This window comes from Anolis carolinensis, chromosome 2 (genome assembly GCF_035594765.1).
Source record: "Anolis carolinensis isolate JA03-04 chromosome 2, rAnoCar3.1.pri, whole genome shotgun sequence".
NCBI classification, from domain to species: Eukaryota; Metazoa; Chordata; class Lepidosauria; order Squamata; family Dactyloidae; genus Anolis; species Anolis carolinensis.
Window position 1 is genome coordinate 18,818,273 of NC_085842.1, and position 22,784 is coordinate 18,841,056.

Genomic DNA, 22,784 nt, shown 5'->3' on the forward strand with positions numbered 1-22,784 from the left:
CTACCCGGATTTGAAGCATTGACCTGTCGGTCAGCCGTCCTGCCAGATCATGGGTTTAACCCATTGCGCCACCGGCGCTCAGCCATCAGATGATCACATGAGATATAAGGGACCCTAATGTATCAATGAAGTACACTTTTTTTACTGGATTTCTTATTCTGGTCATATTTCTTATGTTTTTCTCTGCCAAGAATTCGTTTATTTCTGTTTTTGAGTAAAATGTCTCTATGCCCCAAACTAGTTGGAAAATTTGTATTTATTATCCAAACATTAGGCTTTTTATTCTACACAGAAACATCTATTTCCCTACAATACAAAATCCAAGGACTTGAATTTTGCAAAACATATCCAATTATCACTTGGCCTATCATAGATTTAAATACTCACTATACACTGTATAAATGTGTACATTTTAAAATAATACAATGGTTCCTGTTTCTCAATTTATTGTAGATTAGCAGTGTGCCAAGAGCAAGAAAACAACCTGTAAATTCTAGCCAGAGATCCAATTTGTACATCAAGGAAAGTAATAGTGCAAACATCTCTTCCTTTAGCTTGGCCTCAACAGAAGCACGTGGTTCAATTCTGAAATCCCGGCTGAAAAACAAAATTCTCAAACTGGAAATTTGCAATCAAGGTAGTAAAGGAGTTGGAAACTAAGCTCAGAGGTGTTAGGGAAAACTATCCAAAATATATAGCAGAGCATCCAAAATACAAACAGGATACTAAAAGTTGAGCAATCAGCTCACAGCAAGCAGAGCGTGAAGTGCCGGGTGATGTGGCTGCAAAGAATTTAGAGCTTAGGCAGGCAGAGTCCTGACTTTAAAAATTACAAAAGGTTTATTTACATTTTATAAAATAACAACTACATTTTTCATAGGAACTGATCTACTCTTAACACCCATCTCTTCTTAGGTTTCAAAGAAAGGGAAAAAACACCAACCACTACATCTCTCCTGACACACATGCAGAGCGAGATCTCAATTCACACAGCACACTCCAAGAAGGAAGAATAGAAGAAAGACTTGTAGAAAAATATCCATTCTACACAGCCAATAAGAATGAGAGTAGAAACAGAGAGGAGAGAGCAAATACAATACTTTATTACCCAACATAAACAGGCCGGCAGAATGCTGGATAAGCAAAAATGTTGGATAATAAGGAGAGATTAAGGAAAAGCCTATTAAACGTCAAATTACATTATGATTTTTCAAATTAAACACCAAAACATCATGTTTTATAACAAGTCTGCCACTTGTTTGGATGTGTGGCTGCACTTGTGTTGTTTTTAGGAGTGTTGCTGCCTAGAAACACAGCTGTGGATCCGGGTGGAAAGCAAACTGCGTTGCGTAATACAGAACTTTGGATAAGCAAAGTTTGGATAAGCGAGACTACTGTAGAATCATAGAATCATAGAATCATAGAATAGTAGAGTTGGAAGAGACCTCAAGGGCCATCTAGTCCAACCCCCCGCTAAGAAGCAGGAAATCGCATTCAAAGCACCCCCGACAGATGGCCATCCAGCCTCTGCTTAAAAGCCTCCAAAGAAGGAGCCTCCACCACGGCCCTGGGGAGAGAGTTCCACTGTCGAACAGCTCTCACAGTGAGGAAGTTCTTCCTGATGTTCAGGTGGAATCTCCTTTCCTGTAGTTTGAAGCCATTGTTCCGTGTCCTAGTCTGCAGGGCAGCAGAAAATAAGCTTGCTCCCTCCTCCCTATGACTTCCCCTCACATATTTGTACATGGCTATCATGTCTCCTCTCAGCCTTCTCTTCTGCAGGCTAAACATGCCCAGCTCTTTAAGCCGCTCCTCATAGGGCTTGTTCTCCAGACCCTTAATCATTTTAGTCGCCCTCCTCTGGACGCTTTCCAGCTTGTCAGCATCTCCCTTCATCTGCGGTGCCCAAAACTGGACACAGTATTCCAGGTGTGGTCTGACCAAGGCAGAATAGAGGGGGAGCATGACTTCCCTGGATCTAGACGTTATTCCCCTATTGATGCAGGCCAAAATCCCATTGGCTTTTTTAGCTGCCGCATCACATTGTAGGCTCATGTTTAACTTGTTGTCCACGAGGACTCCAAGATCTTTTTCGCACACACTGCTGTCAAGCCAGGCGTCCCCCATTCTGTATCTTTGATTTCCATTTTTTCTGCCGAAGTGAAGTATCTTGCATTTGTCCCTGTTGAACTTCATTTTGTTAGTTTCGGCCCATCTCTCTAGTCTGTCAAGATCGTTTTGAATTCTGCTCCTGTCTTCTGGAGTGTTAGCTATCCCTCCGAGTTTGGTGTCATCTGCAAACTTGATGATCGTGCCTTCTAACCCTTCGTCTAAGTCGTTAATAAAGATGTTGAACAGAACCGGGCCCAGGACGGAGCCCTGCGGCACTCCACTTGTCACTTCTTTCCATGATGAAGACGACGCATTGGTGAGCACCCTTTGGGTTCGTTCACTTAGCCAATTACAGATCCACCTAACCGTAGTTTTGTCTAGCCCACATTTTACTAGTTTGTTTGCCAGAAGGTCGTGGGGGACTTTGTCGAAGGCCTTACTGAAATCTAGATATGCTACATCCACGGCATTCCCTGTATCGACCCAACTCGTAACTCTATCGAAAAAAGAGATCAGATTAGTCTGGCATGACTTGTTTTTGGTAAATCCGTGTTGACTATTAGCAATGACCGCATTTGTTTCTAAGTGTTTGCAGACCACTTCCTTAATGATCTTTTCCAGAATCTTGCCTGGTATTGATGTGAGGCTGACCGGACGGTAATTGTTTGGGTCGTTCTTTTTTCCCTTCTTGAAGATAGGGACCACATTCGCCCTCCTCCAATCTGCTGGGACTTCTCCTGTTCTCCAAGAACTCTCGAAGATGATTGCCAGTGGTTCTGAAATAACTTCCGCTAGTTCCTTCAATACTCTTGGATGTAGCTGATCTGGCCCTGGGGACTTGAATTCGTTTAGAGTGGCCAGGTGTTCCTGGACAACTTGTTTCCCTATTTGGGGTTGGATTTCCCCCAATCCTTCGTCCATTCCATGTTGCTGAGGTTGAAGATGGCTTTCTTTTTGTGAGAAGACCGAGGCAAAGAAGGCATTAAGCAGTTCTGCCTTTTCCCTATCCCCTGTCACCATCACCCCATCTACTCCTTGCAGTGGCCCTATCGCCTCCTTTTTCTTCCTTTTTCTACCAACATAAGCAAAAAAACCTTTTTTGTTGTTTTTTATGTCCCTGGCAAGCCTGAGCTCATTTTGCGCTTTAGCCTTGCGAACCTTTTCCCTACAGGAGTTGGCTATACGTTTGAATTCTTCTTTGGTGATTTCTCCCCTTTTCCACTTCTTGTGCATGTCACTTTTGAGCTTTAGCTCAGTTAGAAGTTCTTTGGACATCCATTCTGGCTTCTTTGCACTTGTCTTATTTTTCTTCTTTGTTGGCACTGTTTGCATTTGCGCCTTGAGTATTTCACTTTTGAAAAACTCCCATCCATCCTTAACTCCCTTGTTTTTTAATATCGGCGTCCATGGAATGCCGCTCAGTAATTCCTTCATTTTTTGGAAGTCAGCTCTCTTAAAGTCCAGAATGCGTGTTTGACTTGTCTTAGTTTCAGCATTCCTTTGTATTGCAAACTGCAGGAGCACATGGTCACTTGCCCCTAAGGATCCAACCACTTCAACTGTATTGATCAGGTCTTCCACATTTGTTAAGATTAGATCAAGAGTTGCTGATCCCCTTGTTGCCTCTTCTACCTTCTGGACCATAAAATTATCTGCAAGGCAAGTGAGGAATTTGTTGGACTTTGTACTCTTGGCTGAGTTTGTTTTCCAGCAGATATCGGGATAATTGAAATCGCCCATGACTACTATATCTCTTCTTTGTGCCTGTTTGGTCAGCTGTTGACAGAAGGCTTCATCAAGTCCTTCATCCTGACTCGGAGGTCTGTAGTAGACACCCACGACAAGATCTTTTTGAGTCCCGGTTCCCTTGATTCTTATCCAGATGCTTTCAAGCTGGTTTCCCGGATTACAGTCTTGCATTTCTTCTGCAACGTAACTGTTTTTGACATATAAAGCTACTCCCCCTCCTCTCCCCTTTGTTCTATTTCTGTGAAAGAGGTTATAGCCCTCAATGGTTAAATTCCAGTGATGGGAGTCATCCCACCAGGTTTCAGTGATGCCTATGACATCGTATGTGTGGTGCTGTGCTAGGAGTTGGAGTTCGTCTTGCTTATTTCCCATGCTCTGAGCATTAGTGTAAAGACATGTAAGCCCCTGTGACCTCCCCTCGAACTGTTTATTTGGGATTATTGTGCTCTCTGTACTTGGTCCTTGCTGTGTTTGTGCAGCCCTCCGTTTAGCCTTACGGCGGTTCCCTGTGGTCGTGGGTAATATAGTGTTCGCCAGGCTGTTGTTCCCCTCCCCCAGTGGATTTAGTTTAAAGTGCGCCTGATGAGGTTTGTGAGTCTGTGTGCAAAAAGATGTTTTCCTACTTGTGTGAGATGCACCCCATCGCTTGCCAGTAGTCCATCCTCTTGGAAGAGTAGACCATGGTCAAGGAAGCCAAAATGCTCCTCTTGACACCATTTTCTGAGCCAGTTATTGACCTGTACTATTTTTCCGGCCCTTGTAGAGCCATGTCCTACAACGGGGAGGAGGGATGAAAAGATCACATGTACATTATACAGTTTTAGCTTTGTTCCCAGAGCTCGAAAATCATTTGTGATCTTTTGAAAAGTATGCCTAGCGGTGTCATTGGTACCTACATGAATCAACATAAGGTGGGGAGGGTGATGGGGCTTTAGGAGCCTGCTGAGCCTCTGAGTGATATGGTGTATTTTTGCCCCCGGGAGGCAGCATGTTTCTCGAGCCATCCCATCCGGTCTGGAAATGATGGCTTCCGTTCCTCTAAGGAGGGAGTCACCTACTACCAAGACCTGTTTCCTTTGAGGATTGACAGGGTCCCTTTTGTGCAAGACAGTGTGTATGTCCCCTGAAGAGTGTTCCTGTTGAAGGGTTCATGTAGGTGTAAAGTGTTGTCCTCCTCCTCAACATCCCCAGTGCATTCATCAATGACAATCCATTGAGATACATCCGAGAGCCCATTACTCTCCCAAGGATGTTCCTGTTGCTCCTGGTCTATGATTGGGGGTGGAGCATTTGCATGATTACATAAGTGTGACTGTGGTGATGCACTGTCCCTGTCAGGGCTATCCCCTGCGCATTGATCCAGGATGGTCCACTGAGTGGTATCTAAGAAACTGTGGTCCTCCACAAGATGTGTTTCCTGATTGTATGTTAATGATGTAAGAATTTCAAATCTGTTGTGTAAATGCAGCTGAGCAGAGGAGTTCTGTGGAGGCTGCCTGGTCCTGCGTCTCCTTCTATGGGTGACCTCCTTCCAAGCCTGAGGGTTGTCTACCTTTGAGTTGATCTCCCCATAAGGTTCCTGATCATGGTCTTGGTGGTGTTGGTGTGATGCAGGCTGCTGATCTACAGCAGCGTGTTGTGCAGTGTCCAAGAAGAGCTCGAGTGCCTGAATGTCCTTAAGGGTCTTAATACGGTGCTCGAGCTGTTGGATCCTCTGCTCCATCAGAGTCATCTGTTTGCATTTGGAGCAGATGTAGTTGTCTAGTTTTTGTGTGAAAAAGCGGAACATGCCACAGCTGGTGCATGTGATGGGAATGTTTTGCTTTTGTTGCATCTCTTGGTGAGCGTGGTGGCCAAGTGGGATCTTTGTACAGTTAAGTAATATGCACGCACTTTATGTGCAGACTGCAACAAACCACGTCTTTGTGTATTTGTTTATGTTGCTTTGTTTCCTGTATGTACTGCAAAGGATAGTTAGTAAAGGTGCCTGACGGCGCGCGCGACACTGGCAAATAAAGCTTTCCCAGAAACTCAATTAACAGGGGACAATGCCTGCTGTCAATCAACTTAAGTACCTGGCTCTCTTTCAACACAACAGTCACACAACAGTTAGACTTTGACCACAGGAGCCAAGCCCAAACTCAGTTTAAAATCTTAGCCAAATCTTAGCCAAATCCTACCTGAAGCCAGGGAGCAAAAATGTCCTCCTGCTTCCTCTGCTTCTGCGAGAACCAACTGCCCTTCTGGGATCAGGCTCTGGCAGAAACTCACACTGGCAAATAAAGCTTTCCCAGAAACTCAATTAACAGGGGACAATGCCTGCTGTCAATCAACTTAAGTACCTGGCTCTCTTTCAACACAACAGTCACACAACAGTTAGACTTTGACCACAGGAGCCAAGCCCAAACTCAGTTTAGAATCTTAGCCAAATCTTAGCCAAATCCTACCTGAAGCCAGGGAGCAAAAATGTCCTCCTGCTTCCTCTGCTTCTGCGAGAACCAACTGTAGTTACATTCCAACTGTTATACAGGAGAGAGGAGGGAAGGGAAACCCTCCACCTTTTTAAAGTTAACTAACTTGTTCCTCTTTCAGGACTAAAGACTCAGGCAGTGAGGGGTTGAATAAGAGGAACAGTTGATGGAAGTATATATGGATTTTTTTCCAGAATAGGTGACATGGCAATCATATTTAACCCTCTGAAAGATTATCATGTGAACTTGATTTCTGCTGCTCCAGAGAACAGGACCTCCAACTTAGGGATTCAAATGACAAGAAAGAAAACTCTACCAAATCTTAGGCAGAACTTCTCAAACTGACATGTTTGAAATCAAATGTTTATCCACAATGGCTGTTTTTTAGGTTATGTGTATTCTCTGGTGCTTCTTAAGGGATGAAGTCTGAGTAAAACATTTTCCACATGTGTGGCATTTGTATGGTTTTTCTCCAGTATGAAGTCTTTTGTGCCTTGACAAGCATGAACTATCAGCAAAACATTTCCCACACTCCTGGCACTGATATGGCTTCTCTCCTGTGTGGAGCCTTTTGTGGCTCACCAATTGTGAACTGTAAACAAAACATTTCCCACACTCCTGGCACTGGTACGGCTTCTCTCCAGTGTGGAGCCTTTTGTGCTTCACCAACGTTGAACTGTCAGCAAAACATTTCCCACACTCCTGGCACTGGTATGGCTTCTCTCCTGTGTGGACTCTTTCATGCTTCACCAAGGCTGAACTGTCAGCAAAACATTTCCCACACACCTGGCACTGGTATGGTTTTTCTCCTGTGTGAAGTATTTTGTGCCTCACCAAGGTTGAACTGTAAGCAAAACATTTCCCACACTCCTGGCACTGGTACGGCTTCTCGCCTATGTGGAGTCTTTTGTGGCTTACCAAGGTTGAACTGCAAACAAAACATTTCCCACACCCCTGGCACTGGTATGGCTTCTTTCCTGTGTGGAGTCTTTTGTGCCACACCAATTGTGATCTGTAAGCAAAACATTTCCCACACTCCTGGCACTGGTATGGCTTCTCTCCTGTGTGGAGTCTTTTGTGGCTCACCAATTGTGAACTGCAAGCAAAACACTTCTCACAGTCCGGGCACTGGTATGGTTTCTCTCCTGTGTGGAGTCTTTTGTGCCTCACTAAGGCTGAACTGTCAGCAAAACATTTCCCACACTCCTGGCATTGGTATGGCTTCTCTCCTGTGTGGAGTCTTTTGTGCTTCACCAAGTGTGAACTGCAAGTGAAACATTTCCCACACTCCTGGCATTTGTATGGCTTCTCTCCTGTGTGGAGTCTTTTGTGGCTCACCAAGTCTGAACTGTAAGTGAAACATTTCCCACACTCCTGGCATTGGTATGGCTTCTCTCCTGTATGAAGTCTTTTATGGTTCACCAAGTGTGAACTGTAAGCAAAACACTTCCCACATTCCTGGCATCTGTGTGATTCCTGTCCTGTGTGAAATCTTTCATTCTTCACCAAGTGTGAACTCTGGATAAAAGATTTTCCACACTCCCAGCTCATGAAATCTTCAGTTCCTTCAAAGATTTCTTCTTGGTTCAGATGTGGCAATTTGTATTCATCAACACATTCTCCAAATTCTTTCCATTTAAGTTGGCCTTTCCCAGCATGGAATGTCTTGTGAAGCACGAATGCCATATTTTGCGTAAAACACTGCCCACATACATTGCATTTGTAGGGCCCTTCTCTGGCAGAATCTCCATCTTCTCTGTGGTTTTGCTGTTGTTTAGGAAGACTCCCATTGTGTCCCAAATGATTTCTCCGTTTGGTGCATACATTGTTCTTTTCCCAGTTATCTGCTGTGAAGAAGAAGGGCAGAAACAAACATTTCTCAGCGTGATTGATAATGGCTCTAGGAAAATTGTATAAGAAGTTGATTGAAATGATCCTTAAAATAACATAGACATGGAGGAAAAGTAGATATAAATACTGTCCTCTCCCTACCCCTAGTTCACTAAAGATGGACACTGTTTGACTGCCTAGAGCAGTGGTTCTCAACCTGTGGGTCCCCAGGTGTTTTGGACTTCAACACACAGAAATCCTAACAGCTGGTAAATTGGCTGGAGTTTGTGGGAGTTATAGGCCAAAACACCTGGGGATTCACAGGTTGAGAACCACTGGCCTAGAGCCTCTAAGAGATGAGTAAGATCTCTCCAGAGGCTACCTGTCGCTCAGCCCAGCCTAGTTTTTTCTTTTGTTTTTCTCTCTCTGGGGGAGTGGATGCCTTTTCCTTTCACATTCAAATGCTTTTTTTCTCTAGCTAAAACTACCCTGCTACCACTGTTTCACAATCAGTCCCTCCTTTTTATTTCTCTCCCCTGACCACCAGTTCTCTCTCCCCATGTTCACTTAAGTTTGGATTTTTCTTCTCCAACATAGAAAGTCCCATACCTAATTTCGTAGTGTTGCAGGAGATTGTCATGGATTTACCTGACAAAAGTGGAAAGATAGAAGATAGTGACTGTACAACAAGGAGGAGAACAATGATGAATCTAGAGAAGGGAACAAAAAAATGGAGGGAGAGGAATCTGGGGTGATCACTCTTGATAGATTTTCCAGGGAGCCCAGTTGTGGCAAAGGTGTGTGGTATGCTTGGACTTGACTCCAATTATGGAAGTCCGAATTGGTACTAACGTTGCCGTTGCTCCGACACCAATTCAATACATTATTCTCCATTAAGTTTTGGGTATCTAACTGGTTTTTCCAAAACATTTCCATGTACATGGTTTTCATTCTTTTTAAAATATTGTAATTCTCTTAAAATGTCTTCATATGTATCATAAGTTTTAAATTGAAAAACGATTTTATCATTTTCATCATTTGCATTTATTGGTTTTCCTGTATGCCCTTCTCAGATCTCTATGTGGAGAGTGGAATATTAAAATGTCCAACAAGTCATTACACAGACATCAGACATGAAGAAAGTAAAACATCAAAGCCACAGTCCCACCTGAGGCCCCAAGAATGTTCAAAAATTAGGTTTAGGACAAGAGGGGAAGTTGAAGTAGTTTCTGAACACGCCACTTTGAAATGGGAAGTCACTGGAGATAAAATATTACTAATATGTCATATATTTCTAACATAAGCCCTGCCTTGGGGACCCTCAGTGATTGAGATGATTTCGGAAATTACTTCCACTGGGGAGGTGCTGATTAGGATACTGCATTTTGAATTAGAAATCCTCGTGGATGAATGAGGCTTACCAAGAGAGTCCACAATCCCATGAATCTCCTTCATGATCTGCATGTGCAAGACCTTCTGACCAGGATTCAGGAGAACCCACTCCTCCAGGGCGAAATGGACAGCCACATCCTCAAAGGTGATTGGACACTGCTGGGGGAAAAAAACAACAACATTTCCTTCTCACATAAAGGAAATCAAGAAAATCCAGTCCCCCTCTCCCAGGAATCTTTCTGCTTACTTGATTCAGTTCAACTCCATCACAAAGGGGAAAAAACGACTGAGGATTCGGCAACAACATCATTCCAGCCCCTGGGAGAGAGAGCAAGGTGTGGAAAGCTGATCACATAAACATGTCTTTGAGGTGACAATTACAGTCCTAAAAAGAAACCTATGAGGAAATGACCCTAAGAACACAAGAGCATTCTCCAGCCCAGGAATATGGGACATTTTGGACTTTAGGTCATTTTATCTCAAGCAATGCTTTAAGTAGCTTGGATTGAAACAAGCACTGGGCTTAGTATTTCAATTGACTAAAGTTATTATTTGTTGTATGTTTGTCTTCCAGCTCAGTTTAGGACTCATCTTAGCTTTGGGTTCCACCTGGGAAGACACTGAAAGAATGAATTTTCAGTCAGATCCAATTTTAGGCTAATGTACAAGTATTGCAAGAAAGAAAACTGTAAATCACACTGAAATGACACCTTTTGGAACCAAAAGCCTACATATATACTCATCCAAAGGCCAAATGATTCTGGATGTGCACTAGTTCAATTGCAAAATGATTGGCGATGAGCTACAATCCCTCCAAGGGGGAATTTACAAAGACCTAAAAAACAAAACACCCCAAAGGGTTCCTCCTTACCCTGTAAGGCTGCAGCCCCATCTCCTTCCTGCTTGAGCTCCTTCTGCTGGAGGCTCTGGGTGGTGTCTGATGGAGGTTTCTCTGATTCAGAGACATCAGGGCGGACTCCAATGCAGGTATTTTGGGTCTGAAAGAGCACAGAGTATTCCAGAAGTAGTATGGAGAAAGTTCAAAAAATATCACAGACCTTTAGACAATTTTAAAATAATAACTCTGAGATAGTTTGAAACAAATGCCACACTCCCCCTCCCATCATTTTCAGTATTACATCTGGAGGTCAACAAATCTGAGTAGAGGAGCAACCGAGCTTACAGCGGATAAGGAGGTGACAGCAGGAGGGGCAGAGCAGGTGGGAAAGACACAGAGGGAACAGAGTCCGGCTTAGCTCTCTTATAGTCCCATCTTGGAAGAGTGGAACCTATGGGAAAGCTATCAATCAGTCCCAAGGTTAGTGAAACCAAGAGGAAATGCTCTCACCTGTTCTTCCTGCTTCTTGTCCTCTGCCCGACTCAGGAGGAAGCCTTCCGCCAGGGCCACCGCCTGGGAAGAGGTCTCTGCCCCACACTCTCGGACCCAGCTCCCCATCTCTGGGGGCAGGAGGCTCAGGAACTGCTCCAGGATCACCAGGTCCAGCATCTCAGCCTTGGTGTGTTGCTCGGGCTTCAGCCACTGGCCGCAGAGATCGTGGAGGCGGCTGCAAACCTCTCTGGGCCCCTCGCCCTCTCGGTAGGAGAACTGTCTGAACCTCTTGCACTGTATGACTGGGCTATAAAGGTCAACACTCAGGAGCTTAGTTGACTTTGGTTTCTCCATGTTGGAACCACTGTTTGATGAAGCAGCAACCTGGACCCAAGATGCTCTCCTTCCCTCTTCTCTCAAGGGAAAGAAATCCCTGAACAGGCTCTACTCCAAAATTCTCAGCCAATCATCACATATCCTCTGTGAAAGAAAGGCAGAATTAGATAACAGGCTTCTTGAGACATAATATTGGAGAATAAAAAAATAAGCCCCTTACTGATTTCAGAATAAACTAATGCTGGGCCCTGCTTTCACTTGGGCCTTTGCTTCTAAAGCCTCCACACCCATTTGGTCTCACCAGGCCACCCATTGAGCTCCCATTCAGTCCCAACCGAGACTATCTCAACATGATTATTCCTGCCACAAATGTGACATGATCCATAGTCATTCCTGTAGAGATAATTAACCTGACATTGATTAAATGAAATCTCCACTCGCCCCAAGATCTTTCCAACCATTACATTACGGTATCTGGTTTTCCAACCACAGCCCATTCCCTTTACCTGTGTGTCCATGTACTACACTCATACTCACCCCTCAGTATCCACGGATTCAACCCCCTGCAGCTTGGAAATATTCCCTCTGCAAAAGCAGGCCTGGCCTTTCCCTTTGTGATTCAAGGGATTCTGTTTTACCAGTAACAGGACAACAGCAACTACAGATCTCCAGGGAAGAAGACCCCCAGGAGGAGAAGAGAAGGAGGAGAAGGCCAAGAGAGGATGGCCTGCTCTGGAGGACTGGGCACTTCCTCCTCCCGGCTTCCTTCCTTCCTCTCTAGGAATCCAGCCTCGCTCCCCTTAACCCTTCCTCGCCCTCTTCAGCTTCACCTCACAAGCACTGAACTATCCAGGTCAGATGTTTCTTCATCCTGTTCAATGTTTTGATCAGAGTGGGGATGTGGGAGGCCTTGGAACAGTCTAAACTGCATCTTTCAATGGGAAGCTTCTATATTATCATCCGGCTAATTCTCATCAATGTGAACAGATTTTTTCTCCAGCGACTGTAAAATGACATTTCACTGGCTATTTATGTGAAGCCACTCTATTATTATTATTATTATTATTATTATTATTATTATTATTATTATTATTATTATTAAACTTTATTTGTACCCCGCTAGCATCTCCCGAAGGATTCGATGCGGCTTACAAAGGCCAAGGCCTCCACACACAATATAACAATACAAAACAAAAGCCAAATTAAAAGAATTAAAACAGTATAAACCACAAGCAATAACAATACGCTAAAACACAATAGAACTGGGCCGGGCCAGAGTAATGGGTACAAGATTAAACGTGCTGATGTGACAGGTGATATATAAGGCTTCTAGGGCAAGTGCAGAGTGCGATATGCGATCTTAATTCTAATAAAGTGCTTATGGGACTTGGTATTGGAGATTTCCTATTAATCTGGGAAGGCACATTGGAACAGCCAGGTCTTCAAATTCTTTCTGAAGACTGCCAATGTAGGGGCCTGTCTGAGATCCTTGGGGAGGGTGTTCCAGAGTCGGGGGGCCACCACAGAGAAGGCCCTGTCTCGTGTCCCCACCAACCGTGCTTGCGACACAGGCGGGATCACGAGCAGGGCCTCTCCAGATGACCGAAGTGAACGCGTGGGTTCGTAGACAAAGATGCGGTCACGGAGGTAGGATGGTCCCAAACCGTTCAGGGCTTTGTAGGTAAGCACCTGCACCTTAGCCTCAGAGCTAGTGTGGATTAGCAGTGTGTCGTGAGCCAGCAAATTCTAGCCAGAGATCCAATTTGTACGTCGAGGGAAATAATATTGCAAACATCTTTTCCTTTGGCTTGGCCTCAACAGAAGCACGTGGTTCAATTCTGGAATCGCAGCTGAAAAACAAAATTCTCAAACTGGAACTTTGCAACCAAGGTGGTAAAGGAGCTGGAAACTAAGCTCAGAGGTGTTTTGTAAAACTACCCAAAATACGAGGGTTATCCAGAAAGATTATGTTTTGGAATTAAACATGAACAAAGTATACGAGAAAACATTTACCATATGCAGTTGAAAGCCACACCCAAATACCACATCTCACGTAGTCGCCATTCAAATCTAGGCACTTACCATAGCGATGAATGAGCTTTGCAACTCCTTCCCCACTAAATTCTGCAGCTTGCGTCCTCAACCACTTGTTTCCAAACACTGGCAACACAGCGTTTTGGCGACTCTGCACAGCTGTGAGAAGTGGTGACTGGCTGGTTGAGGACGCAAGCGGCAGAGTTTAGTGGGGAAGGAGTTACAAAGCTCATTCATCGCTATGGTACGTGCCTAGATTTGAAAGGGGTTTTTTTTCGTGTCAGGAGCAACCGGAGTTGCTTCTGGAGTGAGAGAATTGGCTGTCTGCAAGGACGTTGCCCAGGGGACGCCCAGATGTTTTACGCCCGGATGTTTTACCATCCTTGTGGGAGGCTTCTCTCATGTCCCCGCATGGAGCTGGAGCTGATAGAGGAAGCTCATCCACACTCTCCCCAGGTGGGATTCGAACCTGGCAGCTTTCAGGTCAGCAACCCAACCTTCAAATCACTTAGTCCACTACGCCATCTGGGGGATCCATTTGAAAGGTGACTTAGTGAGATGTGGTATTTGGGTGTGGCTTTCAACTGCATATGGTAATTTTTTTTCTCCTATACTTTGTTCATTTTTAATTCCAAAATGTAATCTACTTTCTGGATAGCCCTCATATATATCACAGCATCCAAAATACAAACAGGATAATAAATGTTGAGCAATCAGGTCACAGCAAGCAGAGTGTGAAGAGCTGTGTGATGTGGCTGCGAAGAATTTAGAGCTTAGGCAAGCAAAGATGCAGAGTCCTGAGTTTAAAAATCACACAAGGTTTATTTACATTTTATAAAATAGTAACTACATTTTTCATACATAAAAACTGGGTCTGGTCTACTCTAACACCCATCTCTTCTAAGGTTTCAAAAAGGGCAAAAACAGCAATATTACATCTCTTCTGACACACACGCAGAGAGAGATCTCAATTCACACAGCACACACCAAGATGGAAGAATAGAAGCAAGAAAGACTTGCAGTAGAAAAATATCCATTCTACACAACCAATCAGACTGAGAGTGGAAACAGAGAGGAGAGAGCAAATAGTTACATTCCAACTGTCATACAGGAGACAGGGAAGAAGGGAAACCTCAGCCTAATCTAAGCTAACTAACTTGTTCCTCTTTCAGGACTAGAGACTTGGGCAGTGTGGAGTTGAATTCCAACAAGAGGAACAGTTGATGGAAGTACATTTTTTTTCCAGAATAGATCACATGAAAATCATAAATCACTACTGACCGAGAGGTCATGAGTTCAAAGCCAGCCCGCAGTCGGATCGAGCGCCCGACCATTAAAAATAGCCCACCTAATTGTTAGCCTGAGCAACCTGAAAGATAGCTGCATTTATCAAGTAGGAAATTTAGGTAACGCTTATGCGGGGAGGCTAACTTAACTAATTTACAACACGATAAAAATCATCCAGCAGCGAGCGAAAAGGAACGAGGAAGTAATCCATCAAGAACTGGGTGTCACAGTGGAAGATGAAGCATCAGCTCCCTGTGGCCGGAATCGAGCATACCCTCATGAAGCTGGAAGCTGGAAAATGTTAAATTGCCTCTGTGCCTTCATCTCTATCTCTGTCTGTATGCCGTATGACATTGAGTGTTTGCCATGTATATGTACATTGTGATCCGCCCTGAGTCCACTTTTGGAGTGAAAAGGGTGGAATATAAACACTGTAAATAAAATAAATAAAAATAATATTTAACCCTCTGAAGGATGGTCACGGGGAGCTTCTTTTGCTCTAGAGACAGGACCTCCGATTTAGGGATTCAAAGGACAAGAAAGGGGACTCTACCAAATCTTAGGAAGAATTTCTCAAACAGATATGTTTGAAATAAAATGTTTATCTACAATTGATGTTTTTTAGCCTGTGTGTATTCTCTGGTGCTTGTTAAGGGATGAAGTCCGACTAAAACATTTCCCACACTCCTGGCATTGGTATGGCTTCTCTCCAGTGTGAAGTCTTTTGTGCCTCATCAAGCATGAACTGTCAACAAAACATTTCCCACATTCCTGGCATTGGTATGGCTTCTCTCCTGTATGGCGTCGTTTGTGGGTCACCAAGGTTGAACTCTCAGCAAACTGCTTCCCACACTCCTGGCATTGGTATGGCTTCTCTCCTGTGTGGAGTCTTTTGTGACTCACCAAGGCTGAGCTGTCAGCAAAAAATTTCCCACACTCCTGGCATTGGTATGGCTTCTCTCCTGTATGGAGTCTTTTGTGCTTCACCAAGTCTGAACTATAAGCAAAACATTTGCCACACTCCTGGCACTGGTATGGCTTCTCTCCTGTGTGGAGCATTTTGTGGCTCACCAATCGTGAATTGTAAACAAAACATTTCCCACACTCCTGGCATTGGTATGGCTTCTCTCCTGTGTGGACTCTTTCGTGCTTCACCAAGGTTGAGCTAGATGCAAAACATTTCCCACACTCCTGGCACTGGTACGGCTTCTCTCCTGTGTGGACTCTTTCGTGCCTCACAAAGTCTGAACTGGATGCAAAACATTTCCCACATTCCTGGCATTGGTATGGTTTCTCTCCAGTGTGAAGTATTTTGTGCCTCATCAAGGTTGAACTGTAAGCAAAGCATTTCCCACACTCCTGGCAGTGGTATGGTTTTTCTCCTGTATGGAGTCTTTTGTGGCTCACCAATTGTGAACTGCAAACAAAACAATTCCCACACTCCTGGCACTGGTATGGTTTTTCTCCTGTATGGAGTCTCTTGTGCCTCACCAAGTGTGAACTACAAGCAAAACATTTCCCACATTCCTGGCATTGGTATGGCTTCTCTCCTGTATGGAGTCTTTTGTGCCTCACCAATTCTGAACTGTAAGCAAAACATTTCCCACACTCCTGGCATTGATATGACTTCTCTCCTGTATGGAGTCTTTTGTGCATCACCAAGTGTGAACTGTAAGCAAAACTCATCCCATACTCCTGCCATCTGTATGGTTCCCATCCTGGGTGAAATCTCTCATTCCTCACCAAGTGTGAACTTTGGATAAAGGATTCCCCACACTCCTGGCTCATGAAATCCTCAGTTTCTTCAAAGATTTCTTCTTGGCTCAGATGTGGCAATTTGTATTCATCAACACATTTTCCTGGTTCTTTCCATTTAAGTTGGCCATTCCTAGCATGAAGTGTCTTGTGAAGCACAAGTGCCATATTTTGGGTAAAACACTGCCCACATTCACTGCATGTGTAGAGCCTTTCTCTGGCAGAATCTCCATCTCCTCTGTGGTTTTGCTGATGTCTAGGAAGACCCCCATTGTGTTCCAAATGCTTCCTGCCTTTGGTGCATACATTGCTCTTTTTCCAGTTATCTGCTGTGAAGAAGGACAGAAACAATCATTCCTCAGCGTGCGTGATAATGACTCTAGGGAAATAGTATAAGACGGACATTGAAATGATCTTTAAAATAATATAGACATGGAGGAAAAGTAGATATAAATGCTGTCCTCTCCCCACCTCCTGTTCAGTAAAGATGGACACTGTTTGACTGCCTAAAGCAGTGGTTCTCAACCTGTGGGTCCCCAGATTTATTTAATTAGCCCCATTTATACCCTGCCTCTCTCCACCTTGAAGGGGACTCAAGGCCCAGATGTTTTGACCTTCAATGCCCAGAAATCCCAACTGCTGGTAAACTAGCTGGAATTTCTGGAAGTTGTAAGCCAAAACACCTGGGGATCCACAGGTTGGGAACCACTGGCCTAGAGCCTCTAAAAGAGAGATGAGTAAGATATGCTCCAGAGGCTACCTGTTGTTCACCCTGTTTTTTTCTTCTGTCTCCTTCTTTCTGGGGAATGGAGGCCTTTTCCCTTCACATTGAAATGCTTACCTTTTTCTCTAGCTTAATGTTTTACTTTGATACCACTCATTTCACAACCATTCCCAATCAAAAAGGAGAACAATGATGAAGGCAGAGAAGGGAACAAAAATAGGTAGTTCTGCAGGACTCAGCCAAATATCGTGACATCTATGTAACATTGGTATTGAGAGTGTAGATATTGCCTCCAGACCATCCCGGCTTGTGATAAGTGACAAGACTGTGCACCAGTGATAAGAACTCCTGGTAAATCCAGATGCCGTAAATACAGAGACTTCTTCGAAATACCTTTCTGTGGACTATCCCTCTGTTCATTAAATTGCCTCTCTCACACACAAACACTCAGAGAGAGGGGGATAATAATCACTCTTGATAGATTTTCCAGAGATCACAGTTGCATCAAGGGTGTGTGGTAGTCTTCCTACTTGAGTCTGCATTGGTGCTAACGTTGCAGTTGCTCAGGCCTATAACTGGTTTTACCAAAACCCTTCTATGTACATGGTTTTTAATTCTTTTTAAAATATTGCAACTCTCTTAAAATGTCCTAATGTATTTTAACTTTAAAACCATTTTAACCTTTTCATCATTTGCATTTGTTTTAATGGTTTTCCTGTATGCCCTTCTCAGATCTCTATGTGGAGAGTGGAATATTAAAATGTCCAACAAGTCATTACACAGACATCAAACGTGAAGAAAATAAAACATGAAACCACTGTCCTGTCTGAGACCCCAAGAAAGTTTAACATTTACTTTTAGGACAATTGGGGAAGCTGTAATAGTTTCTGAAACATGCTACCTTGAAATAGCAAATCAGCTGAGAGAGAAAGAAAGGAGGGGGGTTTTTGTATCAGAAAGACTAAGGGATCCATGTATTACTAATATGTCACATATTTCTAACATAAGCCCTGCCTTGGGGACCTTCAATGATTAAGGTGATTTCAGAAATTACTTCCACCAGAGAGCTGCTGATTAGGATCCTGCATTTTGAAAAAGAAATCCCCATCAATGAGTGAGCCTTACCAAGAGAGTCCACAATTTCATGAATCTCCTCCATGATCTGCATGTGCAAGACTTTCTGATCAGGATTGAGGAGAACCCACTCCTCCAGGGAGAAATTGACAGCCACGTCCTCAAAGGCGATTGGGCACTGGTGGAAAAAGAAAACATTTCCTTCTCAGATAAGGGAAATCAAGAGAAATAACTACTAGATTCTCTTTGAAATAATTTACGTTTCTCTTGGTTCAATATATTCTGTTTTAACAGATGTTTGATGATTGAGTCTGGAATCAATGACACCCAGGCAGCTCCAGTCCTCCTCTCCCAGGAATCCTTCTGCTTACCTGATTCAGTTCCACTCCATCACAAAGGGGAAGAAAGAACTGAGGATTCAGCAACATCATTCCAACCCCTGAAAGAGATGAAGTTCTGGAAAGTTGATCACATAAACATGTCTCAGAGGTTACAATCACAATCCTGAAAAGAAACCTATGAGTAAATGAGCCTAAGAACACGGGAGCATTCTCCAGCCCAGGAATATGGAACATTTTGGAGTTTAGGCTATTTTATCTCAAGCAATGCTTTAAGTAGCTTGGATTTTGAAACTAGTACTGGGCTTAGTATTTCAAAGTTATTCTTTGTTGTCTGTTTGTCTTTCAGTTTCAGGGCTGATCTTAGCCTCGGGTCCCACCTCGGAAGACACAGAAATATTAAATTTCAGTCAGATCCAACTTTAGGCTAATGTACAAGTCCTGCAAGAAAGAATACTGCAAATCACACTGGAATTACACCTTTCGAAATCAAAGGACTATATATATAACTCATCTCAAGGCCAAATGATCCTGGATCTGCACAATTTGAATCTCAAAATGATTGGGGATGTGCTACAATCCCTCCAAAGGGGAATTTACACAGACATAAAACAGCAAAACACTCCAAAGGGTTCCTTCTTACCCTGCAAGGCTGCAGCCCCATTTCCTTCCTGCTTGAGCACCTTCTGCTGGAGGCTCTGGGTGGTGTCTGATAGAGGTTTCTCTGATTCAGAGACATCAGGGCGGACTCCAATGCAGGTATTTCGGGTCTGAAAGACCACAGAGTATTCCAGAAGTAGTATGGAGAAAGTTCAAAAAATATCACAGACCTTTAGACTATTTTAAAATAATAACTCTGAGATAGTTTGAAACAAATGCCACACTCCCCCTCCCATCATTTTCAGTATTACATCTGGAGGTCAACAAATCTGAGTAGAGGAGCAATCTAGCGTATAGGGGAATATGGAGGTGACAGCAGGAGGGGCAGAGCAGGTGGGAAAGAGGCAGGGGGAGCAGGGTCAAGCTTCTTCCACACATTGGTCCCATCTTGTAAGAAAGGCAGGATATATATTTAATCTATCCATCAGTCCCAAGGTTAGTGAAACCAAGAGGAAATGCTCTCACCTGTTCTTCCTGCCTCTTGTCCTCTGCCCGACTCAGGAGGAAGCCTTCCGCCAGGGCCATCGCCTGGGAACAGGTCTCTGCCCCACACTCTCGGACCCAGCTCCCCATCTCTGGGGGCAGGAGGCTCAGGAACTGCTCCAGGATCACCAGGTCCAGCATCTCAGCCTTGGTGTGTTGCTCTGGCTTCAGCCACTGGTGGCAGAGATCGTGGAGGTGGCTGCAAACCTCTCTGGGTCCTTCGCCTTCCTGGTAGGAGGACTGCCTGAACCTCTGGCGCTGTGTGTCTGAGTTATAAAGGTCCACATTCAAGTACTTATGTGCAGCTTTTCCCCAGGATGCCCCACTGCTCCCAAGTCCTGCTTCAGCTCCAGGTGAATTGGGTCTCTCCATGTCGTAACCACTGTTAGATGAAGAAGCAAACTGGACCCTAGATGCTCTTCCTCCCTCTTCTCTCAAAGGAAAGAAATCCCTCAACAGGCTCTACTCCAAAATTCTCAGCCAACAATCACATTTCCTCTGTGAAACAAAGGCAGAGTTAGATAACAGGCTTCTTGAGATGTATTATTGGAGCGTAAAAAACAAACCCTGTATTGTGTTGTCGAAGGCTTTCATGGCCGGGATCACAGGATTGTTGTATGTCTTTCGGGCTGTGTGGCCATGTTCCAGAAGTATTCTCTCCTGACGTTTCGCCCACATCTATGGCAGGCATCCTCAGATTTATCCATGCCTCACAACCTCTGAGGATGCCTGCCATGGATGTGGGCGAAACGTCAGGAGAGAATACTTCTGGAACATGGCCACACAGCCCGAAAGACATACAACTACCCTGAAACCCTGTATTGATTTCAGAATAAACTGATGCTGGGCCCTCTGTTCTCTTGGGCCTCTCCTTCTCCAGTCTCCAGACCCACCTGGCCTCCCACTGAGCTCCCATTCAGTCTCAACCCCACCATTCCTGCAAATGACAGCACATGATCCATACATAGCCTTTCCTGTCAAGAAAACTAACCTGACACTTGATTGAATGAAATCTCCACTCACTCCAAGATCTTTAAAACCATTACATTATGGTATCTGGTTTTCCAAGCACAGCCCATTCTCTTTGCCTGTGTGTCCATGTACTACACTCATACTCACCCCTCAGTATCCAGGGACTCAGCCCCCTGCAGCTTGGAAACATTCCCTCCCTGAAAAAGCAGGCCTGGCTTTCCCCTTTGTGATTCATGGGATTCCGTCTCACCAGTGACAGGACAATGGCAAGGACAGATCTCCAGGCCTTTGAAGGGGAAGGAGACTCCTCAGGAGGAGAGGAGGCCGGCCGAGGAGAGGAGGAGGAGGAGGAGGCCGAGGGAGGAGGGCCTGCTCTGGAGGACTGGGCAACGCCTCCTCTCCTTCCTGCCTCTCTAGGAATCCAGCCTTCCTCCCCTTAACCCTTCCTCGCCCCTTCAGCTCCAGGGCTGCCTCACAAGCCTTGAACTGTCCAGGTGGTTATACAAATCATTCAATGTTTTGATCAGAGCGAGGCTGTGGGAGGCCTTGCAACACTCTAAACTGCATCTTTCAATGGGAAGCGTCCTTATTATCATCAAATTAATTCTCATCAATGTGAACAGAGTTTCCTGCAGCCACTGGAAAGTGACATTTCATTGGCTATTTATATGAAGCCACTTAAATGGTCTATATCAGGGGTCCCCAAACTAAGGCCCGGGGGCCGGATGCGGCCCTCCCTGGTCATTTACCTGGCCCCCGCCCTCAGTTTTATAATATAATATTTTTATATCATTTTAATAATATATTGTATTTACATATAATATTGATAATAATATTATAATGTTATACAATATAATAATATTAATTATATGTTATATATTACATATAATATTACAGTATAGTGGTATAGTTCAATATAGTAATATATAATGCTAATATTGTGCTATGCTAATAATATAATAAATTGTATGTACATACAGCTGCTCTGAGTCCCCTTCAGGGTGAGAAGGGTGGGATATAAATGTAATAAATAAATGTAGTAGTAAATAAATAAATAAATAAATAATTTTAGACTTAGGCTCACCCAAAGTCTGAAATGACTTGAAGGCACACAACAACAATCCTAATTCACTTGACCAGAAGCAGGCCCACACTTCCCATTGAAATCCTGATAGGTTTATGCTGGTAACAATTATTTTCATTTTTAAATATTGTATTGTTCTTTCATTGTTGTTGTTTTGCACTACAAATAAGACGTGTGCAGTGTGCATAGGAATTTGTTTGTTTTTTCCAAATGATAATTCGGCCCCTCCACGGTCTGAAGGATTGTGGACTGGCCCTCGGCTTAAAAAGCTTGAGGACCCCTGGTCTATATCCTCAGAGCCTTTCCACATTGCCATACAAAGTCCAGATTATCTGACTTGAATTTGATTATACGGCAGTATAGGCTCACATATGTAAAGGTAAAGGTTTTCCCCTGACGTTAAGTCCAGTCGTGTCCGACTCTGGGGGTTGGTGCTCATCTCCATTTCTAAGCCAAAGAGCCGTTACCTTCCTGCCGGAGCAGTACCTATTGGTCTACTCACATTTTTCATGTTTTCGAACTGCTAGGTTGGCAAAAGCTGGAGCTAACAGCGGGCACTCACTACACTCCCCGGATATGAACCTGGGACCTTTCGGTCTGCAAGTTCAGCAGCTCAGTGCTTTAACATAGCGTGCTACCGGAGGCTCCATGGACTCACATAACCATGTTCAAAACAGATAATGTGGGTTATCTGCTTTGATAACCTGGTTCATACGGCATTGTAGGAGGGGTCTCACTCTCACTTCCCCCTTTATAGTTGTCTGCCATTGGATGACAACATCATTACATCAGAGTCAGGAGCAACTCAAGAAACTGCAAGTCGTCTCTGGTGTGAGAGAATTGACGTTGCCCGGGGACGCTTCTCTCATGTCCTCACAGGGGAGCTGGAGCTGACAGAGGGAGCTCATCCCACGCTACCTGGATTCCAACCATTGCACCACTGAGGCTGAACCATCAGATAATACCACTTTTTACAGGATTTTTTTTATTCTGGAGATACTGCTAATGTTTTCTCTCCCAGGCGTTTCCTTTATTTCTGTTTTTGAGTAAAATGTCTCTATGCATCAAACTAATTGGAAAGCTTGTATTTATTATCCAAACATTTGGATTTTTACTCTACACAGACACATCTATTTCTCTACTTTACAAAATCCAA

The 22,784-nt window shown here is 44.0% G+C and overlaps 2 protein-coding genes and 1 long non-coding RNA gene across 3 annotated transcripts; 1 reads left to right on the forward strand and 2 right to left on the reverse strand.

The window, feature by feature from the left end:
• Nucleotides 1-6,676: 6,676 nt before the first annotated feature.
• LOC100555884 (zinc finger protein 11) lies at nucleotides 6,677-20,915 on the reverse strand. Its single transcript, XM_062973524.1, has 7 exons — nucleotides 20,692-20,915; nucleotides 19,555-20,070; nucleotides 19,073-19,199; nucleotides 18,463-18,530; nucleotides 18,143-18,269; nucleotides 15,165-16,622; nucleotides 6,677-7,810 (listed from the first exon to the last, which is right to left on the reverse strand). The coding sequence occupies exons 2-7, from the start codon at nucleotides 19,942-19,944 to the stop codon at nucleotides 6,714-6,716; spliced, it is 3,267 nt and encodes a 1,088-aa protein (XP_062829594.1). The 5' UTR covers nucleotides 19,945-20,070; nucleotides 20,692-20,915; the 3' UTR covers nucleotides 6,677-6,713.
• On the reverse strand, nucleotides 10,649-11,994 carry LOC134297034 (zinc finger protein 24-like). The gene is made up of 2 exons (XM_062973521.1): nucleotides 11,755-11,994; nucleotides 10,649-11,361 (listed from the first exon to the last, which is right to left on the reverse strand). The coding sequence occupies exon 2, from the start codon at nucleotides 11,233-11,235 to the stop codon at nucleotides 10,855-10,857; it is 381 nt and encodes a 126-aa protein (XP_062829591.1). The 5' UTR covers nucleotides 11,236-11,361; nucleotides 11,755-11,994; the 3' UTR covers nucleotides 10,649-10,854.
• LOC134297040 (uncharacterized) lies at nucleotides 20,875-22,697 on the forward strand. The gene is made up of 2 exons (XR_010003777.1): nucleotides 20,875-21,038; nucleotides 22,386-22,697. It is a non-coding gene; the product is annotated as an uncharacterized LOC134297040 (long non-coding RNA).
• Nucleotides 22,698-22,784: the final 87 nt, after the last annotated feature.

Excerpts from the sequence above, each read along its gene's own strand:
- LOC100555884 (XM_062973524.1), bottom strand. The coding sequence starts at position 19,944 with ATGGAGAGACCCAATTCACCTGGAGCTGAAGCAGGACTTGGGAGCAGT. Across the intron at positions 18,531-19,072 it reads TGGGGCTGCAGCCTTGCAGG|GGGTTGGAATGATGTTGCTG; the intron begins GTAAGAAGGAAC and ends CATCTCTTTCAG. Across the intron at positions 16,623-18,142 it reads TGAAATTGTGGACTCTCTTG|CAGATAACTGGAAAAAGAGC; the intron begins GTAAGGCTCACT and ends CCTTCTTCACAG.
- LOC134297034 (XM_062973521.1), bottom strand. The coding sequence starts at position 11,235 with ATGGAGAAACCAAAGTCAACTAAGCTCCTGAGTGTTGACCTTTATAGC.